The sequence below is a fragment of the Arachis hypogaea genome, chromosome 18 (assembly GCF_003086295.3).
Source record: "Arachis hypogaea cultivar Tifrunner chromosome 18, arahy.Tifrunner.gnm2.J5K5, whole genome shotgun sequence".
In the NCBI taxonomy this organism is placed as follows: domain Eukaryota; kingdom Viridiplantae; phylum Streptophyta; class Magnoliopsida; order Fabales; family Fabaceae; genus Arachis; species Arachis hypogaea.
The window spans coordinates 128,026,781-128,042,567 of record NC_092053.1 but is presented as its reverse complement, the minus strand read 5'-3'; the positions used below and the strand labels follow the sequence as shown (position 1 = coordinate 128,042,567).

At 44.1% G+C, this 15,787-nt stretch overlaps 2 protein-coding genes across 2 annotated transcripts; one reads left to right on the top strand and one right to left on the bottom strand.

Annotated features, from left to right (window-relative positions):
• Positions 1-1,617: 1,617 nt before the first annotated feature.
• Positions 1,618-6,219, bottom strand: LOC112770503 (uncharacterized). Its single transcript, XM_025814851.1, has 3 exons — positions 5,921-6,219; positions 3,697-4,192; positions 1,618-3,531 (listed from the first exon to the last, which is right to left on the bottom strand). The coding sequence occupies exons 1-3, from the start codon at positions 6,217-6,219 to the stop codon at positions 1,618-1,620; spliced, it is 2,709 nt and encodes a 902-aa protein (XP_025670636.1).
• Positions 6,220-9,368: 3,149 nt separating this feature from the next.
• Positions 9,369-10,556, top strand: LOC112770502 (uncharacterized mitochondrial protein AtMg00810-like). Its single transcript, XM_025814850.1, has one exon. The coding sequence runs from the start codon at positions 9,369-9,371 to the stop codon at positions 10,554-10,556; it is 1,188 nt and encodes a 395-aa protein (XP_025670635.1).
• Positions 10,557-15,787: the final 5,231 nt, after the last annotated feature.

Here is a 15,787-nt window from a genome sequence, read left to right as displayed (position 1 = left end):
CTGCGAGGGAGAAGGCTGTGAAGTCTTCTGAGGAGGCTGGGTCAGAGATTCTTCGACTTGCCGAGGTTGAAACTTCGCTTCTCTCTCAGCTGGCAGAGGAGCGGCAGCGGGCTTCTGATGTAGGTTCTCAGGCTGCCATGCTTCTCGCCGAGTCGGAGGCTCTAAAGGCCGAGGTTGCTGCCTTGAGGAGGGAGAAGACGGAGTTGCTAGCTGATGCGAAGGACGCAATTGCGGCTACCGAGGAAACGATGAGGGCTCAAGCTTCAGTGCTGGCTCCTGGTGTGGATATGTCCGTGATGGGGGCCTTCAAGACTGTTCGCGATGGCCAGATCGTTGACCTCGAGTAGCTTTTACTTTTATCTCTTTGGATTTTTTCTTTGAACTGTGCTTTTGGATATTTTCGGATGGCCGGGGGCCGTGTATTTTGATTTTGGAACACTTTATTTTTGTTTTAATGGTACTTTATCGGCCGTTCGGGCCTTTTGTATGTTCCGTTTGTTGTTTTTGGGCCGTCCGGGCCTATCATGTATTCCGTTTTAGGCTATTTTGCTCCCTCAGACCGTCGTTTGGTCGGGTTTTTTCATGGATATCCGCGTATTTTGGACCTGGGGGGTGATCAGTTCCCCAGTTGTGGCCGTGTTTTCGTTCCGTTTTTTTGGGACGTTTAGGAAAATATAAATAGCTGTTTTAATGGAATTGTTATTGATGGTTGGGCCTCGTTAAAACCCTCCGTTGGTGGTGGGAAAGAGTACCCGAGTTTAAAACTTAGATGAAATAAAAACACTTAGAATTTGTATACAGGTAGGAGAAGTACAAAAACAGAGATGAGGGCAAGGGTGCGACCTTGTGGGTTGGTCTAGGCGTAGTATCGTCGCAAGTTGGCGGCGTTCCATGTTCTCGGGACTTCGTCGCCGCTGAGCCGTTCGAGTTTGTACGCTCCTTTTCCGATTACGGCCTTGATTCTGTATGGTCCTTCCCAGTTGGGGGTGAGCTTCCCTTCTCCTGGGGTCGGGGGACCGATGTCGTTTCGTCGTAAAACGAGGTCGTTGGCCGCGAATTCTCGCCGGATGACTCCGTGATTATATCTCAGGCTGATTCTTTGCTTTAGGGCTAGCTCTCTGAGATGGGTTATGCTTCTTGTTTCGTCAATGAGGTCTCGTTCTGCTTCCTCGTCGTTACCTCCGACCGTTTTTCTGGGGCTTGGGTCTCCGATTTCTACCGGGATGACCGCCTCAACGCCGTATGTTAGTCGGAAAGGTGTTTCTCCCGTTGTTGTTTGGGGTGTGGTTCGGTATGACCATAGGACCGATCCGAGCTCGTCGGCCCATAGTCCTTTGGCTTCGTCGAGCCGCTTTTTAAGTCCTTTGACGATTATTTTGTTCGCGGATTCCACCTGTCCGTTTGTCTGAGGGTGTTCTACCGAGCTGAAATGGTGGGATACATGTAGCCCCTCTAAAAATTCTCTGAATTTTTTGTCGGTAAATTGGGTTCCGTTGTCCGAGATAACGATCTCGGGGATCCCGAATCGGGTGATGATCTGACGCCAGAGGAATTTTCGGCATTGGGTTGCCGTTATGGAGGACAGGGGTTCGGCTTCGATCCATTTAGTGTAGTAGTCTATGGCGACGATGAGGTATCTAAGCTGGCCGGGTGCCGTTGGGAAGGGTCCGACGAGGTCGATGCCCCAAGTGCCGAACGGCCGTTCTGCCTGAGCTGGTGCGGTGCGGCTTGGTGGATATTGGCGTGCCTTTGGCATTTGTCGCAGTTTTTAACTATTTGTATGGAATCTCGGATAACCGTGGGCCAGAAGTAGCCTGCTCTGATGACTTTTTGGGCTAAAGTCTTGCCTCCGACGTGGTGACCGCAGCAGCCTTCGTGGATTTCACGGAGTATGTACTCCGTATTCTCGGGTTCTATGCATTTGAGCAAGGGTTGCGAGAATCCGCGTTTGTACAGCTGTCCTGCGACAATGGTATAGTTGGCGGCTTCCCTTTTTATTCGCTTTTCTTCTTTGGGATCTGGTGGCAGTGTTCCATCGAGGAGGTACTGCAGGATCGGGTAGGTCCAAGATCCCTGGTTTGAGATTGTCAGGTGAGCGCTGGTTGTTGTTGACACGGAAGGTGTCTTAACGACTTCCTGGATTAACGATTTGTTGCCGTGTCCGGGTTTGGTACTGGCTAGCTTGGAGAGTAGATCTGCTCTGGCATTTCGTTCCCTAGGGATGTGCCGTATGGTGACGTGTTCGAATCCTTCTCTTAGTTCGTTTACCTTGGCGAGGTATTGTTGGAGTAGGGGGTCTCGTGTCTGGTAGTCTCCGTTAATTTGGGAACTGACTACTTGTGAATCGGTATTCACTTCTAGGACCTTTGCTCCGACTTCCTGGGCTAAGGAAAGGCCTGCCAAGAGGGCCTCGTATTCTGCTTGGTTGTTTGATACCGGGAATTCGTATCGTACCGATTGTTCGATCGTGATTCCGTCTTGATTTTCGAGTATGACTCCGGCGCCTCCGTAGGTGGAGTTTGATGAGCCGTCGACATGTAGTTTCCATGAATCGGGGGTGAGCTTTCCCGGGGTCATCTCGGCGATGAAGTCGGCCATAGCTTGTGCTTTGATCGCATTCCGGGGTTCGAATTTGATCTGGAATTGAGATAGTTCGATGGACCACGCTAGCATTCTTCCGGCTAGGTCGGGTTTCTGCAACACCTGTTTGACCGCTTGGTCGGTTCGAACCGTTACGGGGTGAGCTTGGAAGTATTGTCGTAGGCGTCGGGAGGCTGTAAGGAGTGTGAAAGCTAGCTTTTCTAAGCGTGAGTAGCGGGCTTCCGCGTCCTGTAGGACTTTGCTTATGAAGTATATGGATTTTTGTTCCTTTTTCTCGTTTTCACGGACGAGTGCTGCTGCGAGTGCCTCTTCCGTTATGGAGAGGTATAAGTAAAGTGTTTCCCCTGTCTGGGGTTTGGCGAGGATTGGTGGTTCCGCTAGGACCCTCTTGAAGTGTTGGAATGCTTCTTCACATTCAGTCTCCCACTTGAAGGGGGCTTCTTTTTTCATTAGTTTGAAGAAGGGGGTCGCTTTTTGGGCTGAAGCCCCGAGAAAGCGTGACAATGCCGTTAGTCGGCCGGTAAGCCTTTGGATGTCTTTGAGGTTTTTGGGGCTCGTCATCTCGAGGATGGCGCGACATTTTTCTGGGTTTGCTTCAACTCCGCGTTGCGTAATCATGAAGCCGAGGAACTTCCCTGCCTCCATTCCGAAGGCACATTTTGCCGGGTTGAGTCGCATTTGGTGCTTTCGTAGGGTGTTCATTATGACTTTGAGGTCGCCGGTTAGTTGTTCGCCGGATTCGGTCTTGGCGAGCATGTCGTCTATGTAAACTTCTAATTTGTTACCGGATAAGTCTCGGAATATCTTGTTAACCAGTCTTTGGTAGGTTGCTCCAGCGTTTTTTAGGCCGAAGGGCATTACTGTGTAGCAGTACGTCCCGTCTGGGGTGATGAACGCTGTTTTCTCTTCGTCTGGTCGGTGCATCAGAATCTGGTTGTATCCGGAGTATGCGTCCATGAAGCTGAGGTATCGGTGACCGGATGCGGCGTCTACCAATCCGTCGATGTTTGGTAGGGGGAAGGCGTCTTTCGGGCAAGCTTTGTTGAGGTTCGTGTAGTCGACGCACATTCGCCATTTCCCATTAGATTTTTTCACCAGTACGACGTTGGCTAGCCAAGTCGTGTAGGGGAGTTCTCGGATAAAGTTGGCCTCGAATAGGGCTTTAACTTGTTTTTTGACCTCGGTGGCTCGGTCCGGTGACATTTTTCTTCTCCTTTGTGCTATTGGTTTAGCTTTGGGATCCACGGCTAGACGGTGAGACATTAGGTCGGGGCTTATTCCCGGCATGTCGGCCGGTGTGAATGCAAACAGGTCCCTATTTTGTTTCAGGAGTTGAGAGAGCTCCTCTTTGAGGTCGTATGGGAGGTTCCTGTTAATGAAGGTGTACTCATCCTTGGTTGGCCCTATTTGTAATTTTTTCATATCCCCTTCTGGTTCTGGCCTGGGTTGGCCGTCTTGTCGGGCATCCAGATCGGCTAGGAATACACCGGCCGCATCTCGTGATTTCTTCCTTAGGGCTAGGCTGGTGTTGTCGCATTCGGCTGCGACTTCTCGGTCTCCGTGGATGGTGCCGACGGAGCCGTCGTCGGTTCTGAATTTCATAAGGAGGTATTTGGTAAAGATAACTGCGGAGAAGTCGTTGATTGTTTTCCTTCCGAGAATCACGTTATAGGCTGTGGAGTCTTTTAGGACTACGAATTCAGATAGAATTGTCTTCTTTTGGCTGCTCGTTCCTATGGTGATGGGAAGTGTGATTGAGCCGTCTGGTTTGAGGAAGTTGTCTCCGAGTCCCGTGACGCCGTGGCGGTGTGTTTGGAGGTTGTCGTTGCGGAGTCCGAGTTTATCGAAGGCTCCCCGAAAAAGGATGTTTGAGTCTGCCCCGGTGTCTACCAGTATTCTTCGTACGAGTCCTGTTCCGATTCTAGCTGAGATGACGAAAGGGGCGTCCTCGGCTGAGGTGCCGTGTTGGCAGTCCTCTGGTAAGAACGTTATCGTATTGTCGGCCGCAGAGATTGGGACTTGGTTCCTTACAGCCATTATCTTGAGGTCTTTCTTCATTGTTAGTTTTGACTTGCTTGATACGTCTTTGCCTGTGATGACGTTTACTATGATGGTTGGATCTTCCTCTGGGCTTTCCCTCGGGGGTTGCTTTTGGGTTCTCGGGTTACGTCCTTCCCTCTCCGACGACCTGTCTCTCTCCGCGCGTCTCGGTTCTCTGATGATTTTTGCGAATTCTGGGAGTTTGCCGTCTCGTATGGCTTGTTCAATGGCGTCTTTAAGGTCGAAACAATCTTGTGTTCTGTGACCGTAACCTCGGTGGTATTCGCAGTAAAGGGTCTTGTTGCCTCCTGTCCTTTCTTTGAGTTGCCGTGCTTTCGGAATGATGCCTCGATCTGCTATTTGGTGGTATACCTCGGTAATTGGTGCTGTCAGGGGCGTGTAGTTTGAGAATTTGCCTATTCTCGGTGGTCGGCTGGTCGGCCTGGGGTGGTCCCGTTGATTCTCTTTGAGTGTTGGGTTTTGGTGAGAAGCCGAGTTGCCGCGCTGGGCGTTGCCGTGCTGCCGTTTGTTGGCGGCAACGACCTGGCTGACTTCTTCGTCGTTGATGTAATCTTTGGCGACGTTCTGGATCTCATGCATGGTCCATATCGGTCTGGTGGTGAGGTGTTTGCGAAAATCTTCGTTCATTAGCCCATTGGTCAGGCAAAGGCTTGCGACGGAATCCGTGAGTCCGTCGACCGTTAGGCATTCGTCGTTGAAGCGGTCGAGGTATTTTCTTGTGGATTCTTCTTGTTTTTGCGTGACCCCTAGTAAGCTGATGGGGTGTTTGGCTTTGGTGATCCTAGTAGTGAACTGGGCCATGAACTTTCGTGTAATATCGTGGAAGCTGGCTATGGATCCGTTCGGGAGGGCGTTGAACCATTTGATCGCTGGCCCGGCGAGGGTTACCGGGAAGGCTCTGCATCGGACCGCGTCGGCCGCTCCTTCTAGGTTCATTCTGGCCTCAAAAGCCGTTAGGTGTTCTTGGGGATCCTTAGTTCCATCGTATTTCATATCGGTAGGTTTGTCGAAGCCTTTGGGGAGTTTTGCCCTCAGGATTCTTTCTGTGAAGGGTGTAGCTCCCATTATTATATGGTCGTTTCTCGTGCGTTTGGTGTTTCGGTCCCTCCGATCTTCGTCTGAGTAGTGTTGATAACTCAGATCTTGAGAAGCGCTGCGGTTATGTTTCTTGTTGTATCGCCGTTCTGGCGATTTCTCGTGTCTGTGATCGCGTGTTGAGCTGCGACCGTCTCTTCTGTCGTGTCGTCGGGTTGGCGACCTTCCGCGGCGAGATCTTGATCTGGAGGTTGCATGGCTTCCGTGCTCGTTGTTGTGTTTTCCTTTATCGGTTATCTTGCCTTCGAGTTCTTGGACTCGGAGGCAGAGATCCTGGATGATCTGCGCTGCTTTGTCGCTGGCTTTTTCAGGATGTCGTCGGTCCGTGATGTCGTGATCGTTCGCGTTTTGAATAGTGCTTGCTATTCTCGCTTGGTTCGTTACTTCACGGTGCTCGGGGGTTGGGTTAATTGGTTGAGAGTCATCCTGGCTTGAGGGGGTTTCCTCCAGGACGTCCCCCATTGGGTCCAGCTGGCGCAGGTTCCCCACAGACGGCGCCAATGTACGAGATGTCTCTGGTACGGTTTGAAGGGTGGATCGGGAACCCGCGGACGGAACTGGAGCCGGGTTGCTTGACTGGAGCAATGGGGGTGGTACCTGCAAAGACACTCCGACGCTCAAGTCAGAATGGATCTAAGAGGTAGAAAGTGTGAGGAATGAATGAATACCTGGGGGGACCTGGGTCCTCTTATTTATAGGTGAATATCTTATCTTATCTTATTTGGTTAAGATAAGAGAGAGATATTTGGGTTAGAGGTTTTGAAGGGCCGGTGTTTGGGCCTTTGTGTGGAAGCGGGTCGTCCCCGGGTAACCGGGTATGCGGGATCCGTGGGTCGGATCCGTAACAAAATACATTTCAAATAAAAGATACTTAGAGAATATTAGAGTCTGGAGTCAGCATTCCAATTTCATTTTTCAATAATGTACATTTTTCTTTCATCCTTCATTTATATTTTCTATTTTAGAATAAATTACTAAAATACACTTAAATTATTTTGACGTCGACAAAAATGTTCCTAAATTCTGTTATTGACAAAAATGCCCTAAAAATTAAAAAACGTGCTAAAAATATTCAATCGTGATTAGAGATCTATTCCGTTAATGACAAAATGTGACTTAGCTCACTTGCAAATGTTAGAGTCTTACTTGACACAAAAAATTTGGTTTGCTACATCACTCTTTTCCGTTAATATAAATGTCTCAGTTTACAATTGTGTATTTTTGTCATGTTTTTAAATAATTTAAAAAAATTTTGTTAATAATAAAATTTTGTATCATTTTTGTCGGCAATAAAATAATTTGGGAGTTTTTTATTTTTGGTTCACCCTCTATTTTATTTGTGTAATTATGAACTAATCTCATTAGTTAGGACAATAATAATGTAGTTTTTTATGTAAATTGAATAATTATAGATCAATGTTATTCAATAATATTTGTTTTGGTAATTTGGTTCGATGTGTTTATAATTAACCTTAATGCTTACAATGCACTTGAGTGAGAAGTTGTAAATAACGCTATAAACATCATAAATTGAACGAAAACTAAAGATAAACAAATATAATTTATATGGTTGTTATATAAGTTTCACAAAACATAATTTTTTACTCATATAAGTTATAACTAAGAGATTAGTACATCTATATAAGTTTGGGAGAATTTCTTGACCTTGAAAAATACTAAAAACTAAATTAGGATTTAGGAAACTTAACCAACTTGAATTCACAACTAAAAAGTTGAGTGACATGATCATAAATATCTAATTTTATGATATAGTGAAATCAATTGTCCTAGTATTCATTTTATTTATTTGAATTTTAGATTTTGAAATTTTGTCTTTAATTTTACTTTTTTTGCAGTCCAAAAACTTTATTTTTTAATAGTTTAATTAAATTAATTTCAGTAATTGACAATTTCTTATCATACTATCTCATACTTATAAACAAACACAATTTTAAGGTTTTTGTCGAAAAGCGGCCTTTTATCCAAAATAATTTCTTGGATTGGTTATTGACAGGATAATAGAACAGAATAACGGAAGTTTGTTAGAGTCACTTTAGCAATTAGTTAGCAACTAATTAGTGGTAACAGGTGCAACAAGTCACGTGTCTCAACATATGTATATAAACTCCTATCAGCTGTAGCTGCTACACAATAATCACATTCTCATTCTCTCATTCATTCATCTAAACTTCATCTCTCTCTCACACACAACACTCTGAGTTATCGATACCATTTCATGGTATCAGAGTTTTAGGGTTCAATAGCAGAAATGTCTCAAGCCATGGCTATTCCACCACCAATAAGTAGAAGCATTGCAATAAATCAACCAGCAGCAGTGGTGCTCAAAGTAGATCACAAATTTATTCTGTCTTCCTCGCTTTTAAGAAAATGGTGGAACTCCAATTAGGTACTAGGATAAAAGCATTACAATCTGATAATGCAAAAGAATTTTTGTGTTTATCTAACTACTTGAGGTCTGAAGGAATTGTGCGTAGGTTCTCTTGTCCACACGTTCACCAACAGAATGGTGTAGCAGAAAGAAAGCACAAGCACATCACAACCATGGGGCTCACATTGTTGGCAGAAGCAGCAGTGCATGTTTAGTATTGGCCTGATGCCTTCATGACTACTGCAACCTTAATAAACCTACTACCTACACCAGTGTTAAATTTCCAATCTCCAAGCTGCAAATTGTTTGGCAAAGCTCCCTCTCTTCAAATGGTGAAAGTATTTGGCTGCTTATGCTTCCTTAACACTTGCCCTTACAACAAACATAAGCTGCAATTCAGGTCTGAGTCCTGTGTCTATCTTGACCCAGCAATTCACTACAAGGGGTTCAAATGCCTCAAAACAGATGGCAAGATTCTTATCATAAGAAATGTCATGTTTCAAGAAGATCATTTTCCCTTCAAAGACCCAACTCTTGGCTTTACTCCTCGTTCGTTACCTTTTCCAGAATCACCCTTATTCTCCACCCTCCCAACTATCCCTCTCATTCATTCCACCTTGCCTAGTTCAGTTCCTCCTCACCAATCTATTAACTCAGATCCCCAATCTACAGATTTGGCCTATCAAGTCAGCAATTCACATGCTAACACCACTAATTCCATCAACCCTTCAAGACCTGCAGCTGTCTCCACACTCTCTGCACCATCTAACACTCATTCCATGACTACCCGTGCCAAGAACGGCATCACCAAACCTAAACTCTTCAATTCTGAACTACACTCCTTCCTTTTACCCAAAACAGCCAAAGAAGCCATGACAATACCACATTGGCGACAAGCAATGGAAGACGAATATGCAGCATTGATGAAGAATAGTACCTGGCAGCTCACCACTCTGCCTCCGAATAGACGTGCAATTGGTAGCAAATGAGTGTTTCATGTTAAACAGAATCCAAATGGTTCCATCAACAAATTTAAAGCCCGGCTTGTTGCTCAGGGCTTCAATCAAAGGCCAGGCATAGACTTCAAGGAGACCTTTAGCCCTGTTGTCAAGCCAGCCCCTATTCAAGTTATTCTCACTCTAGCATTACAAAATCACTGCCCCTAACTCAACTTGATGTGAATAATGCATTCTTGAATGGGAGCCTGCAAGAAGAAGTATATATGAGACAGTCGCAAGGCTTTGAAATTGGTGGCTCGGAGGTTGTGTACAAACTAACTAGGTCGCTTTATGGTCTAAAGCAGACACCCAGATCCTGGTTTAATACTCTAAGGGCAGCACTATACACTCTGGGATTCTCCTCTACTAAATCAGATGTCTCCCTGTTCTTCAAACACACCAGTGAAGCCACAATGTTCCTCCTTGTGTATGTGGACGATATTATCGTCACTGGAACTTCAAAAGAGGCTATTGCCAAATTAGTGCAACAACTTCACTCCAAGTTCTCACTTCGAGATATGGGAGAATTAAAGTATTTTTTGGGCATTGAAGTCACTCAAACATCTTGTGGGGGCCTACTACTGTCCCAGACGAAGTACATTAATGATTTGCTAAAGAAGGCTAACATGGGAGACTCTAAGGCTGCTGCTACCCCTATGACTTCTAACTTGAAGTTGACATCCACAGATGGTGTGCCATTTGAGCATGTGAGCCTGTACAGATCTGTTGTTGGAAGCCTCCAATACCTCACTGTCACCAGGCCTAAAATTGCATTCTGCATCAACAAAGTCTGCCAATTTATGCAAGCTCCGCTGGACAAGCATTGGAAAGCGGTAAAGCGTATCCTCAGGTATCTGCAAGGCACGAGGACCATGGGGCTTCATCTGCGTAAACCTACTGAGTTGATCCTTACAGGATATACTGACTCTGATTGGGCCTCAGACATTGAGGATCACAAATCCACTGCTGGCTATTGTGTCATGTTTGGGCCGAACCCTGTTTCTTGGTGCTCAAAGAAGCAGGCTGCAGTATCTCGTTCCAGCACAGAGGCTGAGTACCGTGGCATTGCCAATGTGGTAGCCGAGCTGCTCTGGATTCGAAATCTACTTGGTGAAATTCACATTCTTGTACCTACCCTCAAAGTGTATTGTGACAATGCAGGTGCTGTGTTAATGTCCGCAAATCCTGTGCTTCATTCTCGCTCAAAGCATTTTGAGATTGATCTCCATTTGGTGCGAGACCATGTAGCCAAAGGGCGAGTCCAGATTCATCATATCCCTGGAGATACTCAAATTGCCGATGTCATGACTAAGGCAGTAAGCTCCTCACGGTTTGCAACCTTTCGGTCCAAACTCAAGATTGAGCAACCTCAATCGTTGAGTTTGAGGGGGGATGACAGGATAATAGAATAGAATAACGGAAGTTTGTTAGAGTCACTTTAGCAATTAGTTAGCAACTAATTAGTGGTAACAGGTGCAGCAAGTCACGTGTCTCAACATATGTATATAAACTCCTATCAGCTGTAGCTGCTACACAATAATCACATTCTCATTCTCTCATTCATTCATCTAAGCTTCATCTCTCTCTCTCTCTCTCTCTCACACACACACACAACACTTTGAGTTATCGATACTATTTCAGTTATAAAATAGGCTGTTTTTTTTTTAATATGAAAATTATTGCTGTGTTATTCTTGATTATGGAAAAGTGGTGTATTTTAATTTAGTACGGAGGTAATCACAAATCAGAGGGTTCGATTTGCATATTAATTTTTTTTAAATACTGAAACACAAATTGAAAGGTCAGATTTGTGTAAGTTTACAAATCGAATGGTAGATTTTGTGTTACTTCACAAATTGGAGAATAAATTTTGTATTTTAAAAATAAAAAAAAAAGTTAAACTTCACAAATCGTAGAGTTAGATTTGTGATATCCTTATGAAAGAAAACATACAAAATTTCACACATTATTAAAAAATACTAGTATAAACCCAATATCAAAATTAAAATATTCTATAAAATATCCCAACTTGAAAACTTAGACTCGTAAATAAACACAAAATAAATAGACTAGCCCGTATAACAGGTGGACTTAGGCAAGCTAGGCCAAATGGGTCACGTTGGTCCATTTAACAGTCTTACAAAAACTTTAGCTAAGACATTATTAAAAACATGATCAATCAATAATTATTTATTTAACCAACTTGGGTTGGTCGAGTGGTCAACTCACTCATCCGCTTAAATAAGTGTCGGGAGTTCGAACCCCACCTTGTGCATGCAGCAACTCATTGGCCAGCGGCAGACCCTTAAATGGAGCTCAGATCTGCGACGGATTAGTCCTTAACCTGTCGGGTTGGGGATACCGTTTGGGTAAAAAAAAATTATTTATTTATTTATTTAAAGAACAAATTATTAAATTGATATCCAAAAAATTCTAACACTGACAAAAATAATTTAAAAAAATATAAATAATAAAATAATTTTTAAAAAATTTTAAAATTTGACAAAATAACTAAATTGTCAATTACTCCTATTTCAATTAGTAAAAAACACTAAAATAGCTAACGTATAAGACTTGAATAATTGTTCTAAGAGAAATTCTCCACATACAAGCGTTTTTTTATATAAGTCTTTACAAGTACATATTCTTCTTCTTCTTGCGCACGTTCTTCTTTCTCTTCCTCTTCTTCTTCTTTTTTTTCGTTTCTTGCCTTCTCTTTCTCCTTCTTCAACCATTACTGCATGTTTTTACTGCACGTTTTTACTGCACCTTCTTTTTTTTCTTGCTGCACGTTCTTCTTCCTCTTCCTCTTCTTCTTCTTCTTTTCTTTCGTTTCTTGCCTTCTCTTTCTCCTTCTTCAACCGTTACTGCACGTTTTCACTGCACCTTCTTCTTCTTCTTGCTGCACGTTCTTCTTCTTCTTTTCTTTCGTTTCTTGCCTTATCTTTCTCCTTCTTCATTTACGTGCTTTTTTCTCTGTTTTCTTTCTTCGTTATTCTCGATTTCCATTGTTTTTTGACATCAAGCTCTGAAATCGTTTTTGAAGAAGAAGAAATAGCAGAAGATGATGAGGAGAAAGAGAAAGAGTTCTGAATTATGCATAAGGTGTACTTTAACAAATTTTGGGTGTATTTCTTAAATCCTTTGGGTGTAGTTTTTGTAATCCTTTGGGTGTATTTCTGTAATCCTTTGGGTGTATTTCTATAATTGTTTGGGTGAATTCCTGTAACCGTTTGGGTATATTTTTGTAATCCTTTGGCTGTATTTCTGTGATCGTTTGGGTGTATTTCTGTAATCGTTTGGGTGTATTTCTGAAGTTCCATTATCTTCAAATTTGACAAGAAACTCGTTTTCATGGAGGAAGAAGAAGAATAGTCGTTTATAATGCATGGTGAGTAGCGCGTTTTGGAAACAGGAAGTGGTTGAATAACGTGCGTTTATTTACTCTTGAATATGGGAGTGTAATGTGTGTTTTTTGTTGGGCTTGTGCCAACTTGTAAGACTTGTAAGTCAAAAAGACTTGTATGTGTAGCAGGCCTCTTATTCTAATTACATGATATTTTTAATTATTTTAGAATTATTATTACATAATATTTTTAAGTATTTTAAAATAATAAAAAATTCCAAAATAAAAAACCTTATCCTCATCACCCTGTTCTCAAACTTCTCTTCCGTTCAATAACTCCCTTCTATTTTAGGAACACAACAAACTCGGATTCAAACCTTAATCTTAGCATAAAACTCTAAAACCAAAACCATCTTACACCTCTCCCCGATTTACTTTCTTCAGTCTCTCCATTGCCAAAGGAGATTAGTTCCTCTTGAAAATTTGTTAGATTAGTTATTTTATTTCATTTTCATTACTGTTACGGTAGGTAACCGGAGATTAATGGGTTGGATGGCGCTGGTTGGCCCAATCGTCTGAGGGAGGAAGCCTTTGTCAGGGTCTGCGCCTTGGGGGCCTCCATCCGACTTGTGAGTATGAGAGAATGGGGGGGGTGGTACCTGCAAAGACACTCCGATGCCTAAGTCAGCAAAGGGGTTAGCAGGTCTAGAGAGTATTGGGACTTAGAGATACCTGAGGGGTGTCAGTGTATTTATAGTGGTAAGCCAATAACCACCGTTGGAGTAGTGCCACTTTTCTAGGGTGTTAACCGTCCCTTTATCTTAGGAAAGTTAAGATATGGCTCGTGAAGTGGTTAGAGAGATTATAGGGGCAGTTACTCATTCAAATGAGTGCTTATCTGCCAGTTAATCCTCGTTTCCGACTTCTTTAGAGCAAGTCGTGACTAGTTCCAACTTCGTAGCGGCTAATCTGGTGAAAGGTGAGGCCAACCCTTTGGGTTGGGCCTTTTTATTTGGATCCTGGGCCTTATTTGTTGGGCCAGGGTATGAACAGTGCCCCTACTCGACCCCAATTTCTCTTTAAGATTTGGGTTCGAGTATACTACTCGGGGTTGTAGCCGACTTGTTGGGGGACCGACGTGATGTTCCGAAACCGACGTGACTTTTTGTGACCTTTTGGTTCTGACAGTTACGTCTAATCAAGCGTCGTGTCCGTTAGGGATGTGCGTAGGGATTGATGGTCTTGGTAACGGTGCATTTTCATTAATGACTGCCCCGTTTTTACCATCGTGCCCCTGACGTACTTATAAATACTTTCCCTCTCTTTCATTGTTTCGTTTCTGCGATTTTTCAAATTTCCCCTTCATTCGTTCGTGCTGCATTGTTGCATCTTCGAAGGCTTTTCGTTTCCTTCAACCCTCATTTTCGGATAAAGGTTAGTTCTTTTTGTAACGTGCTTTTCTATTTGCATGCCTTCATTTTGTAGATAGGTTGGTTTGTAGACTTCAGTTCCATACTTCCTCCTTTCGGGACCGTGTTTTTAATTTTCCTTTTCTTTTTCCCTTGTAGGTTTTTTGCTACCTTTTTAAGAAAAAGAAATGGCTTCCGTAGATATCCTTTCTCAATGGGTTGATGTCACGGTCCTAGGGGAGGAACCCTCGGTCGATACTGAGTTTATCACCAACCTTCGCACTCATCACAGAATTTGTACTTCTGAGGATGACGAGCCGAAGTATGAATTGGTAGTCCCGGGTCCTGAAGACCGGGTTTGCTTTGGGAGAGTCAATGAGGCGGCCTCTCATTTTTTCTTTATGTATGAGTGCATGATCACCCGTTTGGGTGTTTTTCTCCCTTTTTCAAACTTTGAGATATCTGTTTTGCATCACTGCCGAGTTGCCCCTACCCAGCTTCACCCCAATTCTTGGGATTTTTTGAAAATTTACCAATTTATTAGCCAGGCTTTGGAGTTTCCGACTTCTTTGAAGATTTTTTTCTATCTCTTCCACATGACCAAACCCTTCAGTGGGCTAAACAATAAGCAACAATGGGTGTCTTTCCGAGCCATACAGGGTCGGAGAGTTTTTACCCTTTTTGATGAATCCTTCCATGACTTTAAAAGTTATTTTTTCAAAGTTCAAGCCGTAGAGGGTCACCATCCCTTCTTTTTAGATGATAATTCTTCTCCCCGATTTCCTTTATACTGGCTGGAGGCCTCCCCCTGCGAGAAATATGGTCTGGATGACCTGGATGAGGTAGAGGCAGCCATTGTGGGGTTCCTCCGAGAAGTGTGGGGGAGGGCCCCATACTTGGACACAAAAAAGTTTCTCCAGGGGTCTCCGACCTTTGTCCAGGCACAGCTAGGTAGCTTTTATTTGTTTGTTAGATTTCCGACTTGTCTGACTGAATTATCCGACTTGTCTGATCTATCTGTTATTGTCCTTTCAGAGATGGCAAAGGCAAACGCTCAGGAGTCTTACCAAAGGGTCCAGGAGGCTAAAGCAAGATCTCGTGCCAGGACTGGTGGCGTCAGGGCGGTTATCTCTCCTCCTCCTCCTCCTCGGAACGTTGGGACTCCCTCTCAGCCCATTGTAATTTCTTCTTCAACTTTCTCTCAGCCACCCCCCTCTGCTCGACCTTCTCCTGAACCAGAGAATAAGAAGCGCAAGACCTTAGAGTCTGGCTCTTCTGGTGAGGTGAAGGCGGATGCTCTTGCATTCGTCCGAAAGAACATCTATCCCAATGTTCGTATAAGCATGGATGATGTTTCTGTTCGGCGCCACCTTACCACTCTGGTTGAGGAGAGCCTTAAGGCGGCGGGGGTTTGTGGCAAACTCTTAGATATTTTCGAGAAGGCTCCTCTCAGCTCTTTAGGGATGACCTCGAGGGTCGAAGAGCTGGAAGGAAGGCTTCTCATATATCAGGAGCATGAGGGGAAGTTGAAGGAGGAAGTCGCCAGGCTGAGGGAGGAGAGAGATAACCTCCGGGAGAGGGAGAGGAAGTTGCAAGCCCAATGCAACATGGAGGTCGGTTTGAGGAAGACAGCACAGGATAGCTATCAAAGTTTGTTTGATGATCTTGTGTCTGTGAAGAATGATCTGCTGAATTCTCAGAAGGCATACGCCGAGTTGGAGGACTCTATTGCTGATGGCGCTGAGGAGGCTTGGAGGATTTTTAAGGAGCAGGTCGGAGTCATTGCTCCTGACTTGGACCTCTCTCCTTTAGATCCCGATAAGGTTGTCATCGATGGTGCCATTGTGGATCCCCCTGTCCCCGAGATTATTTCCGAGTCAGATTTGAA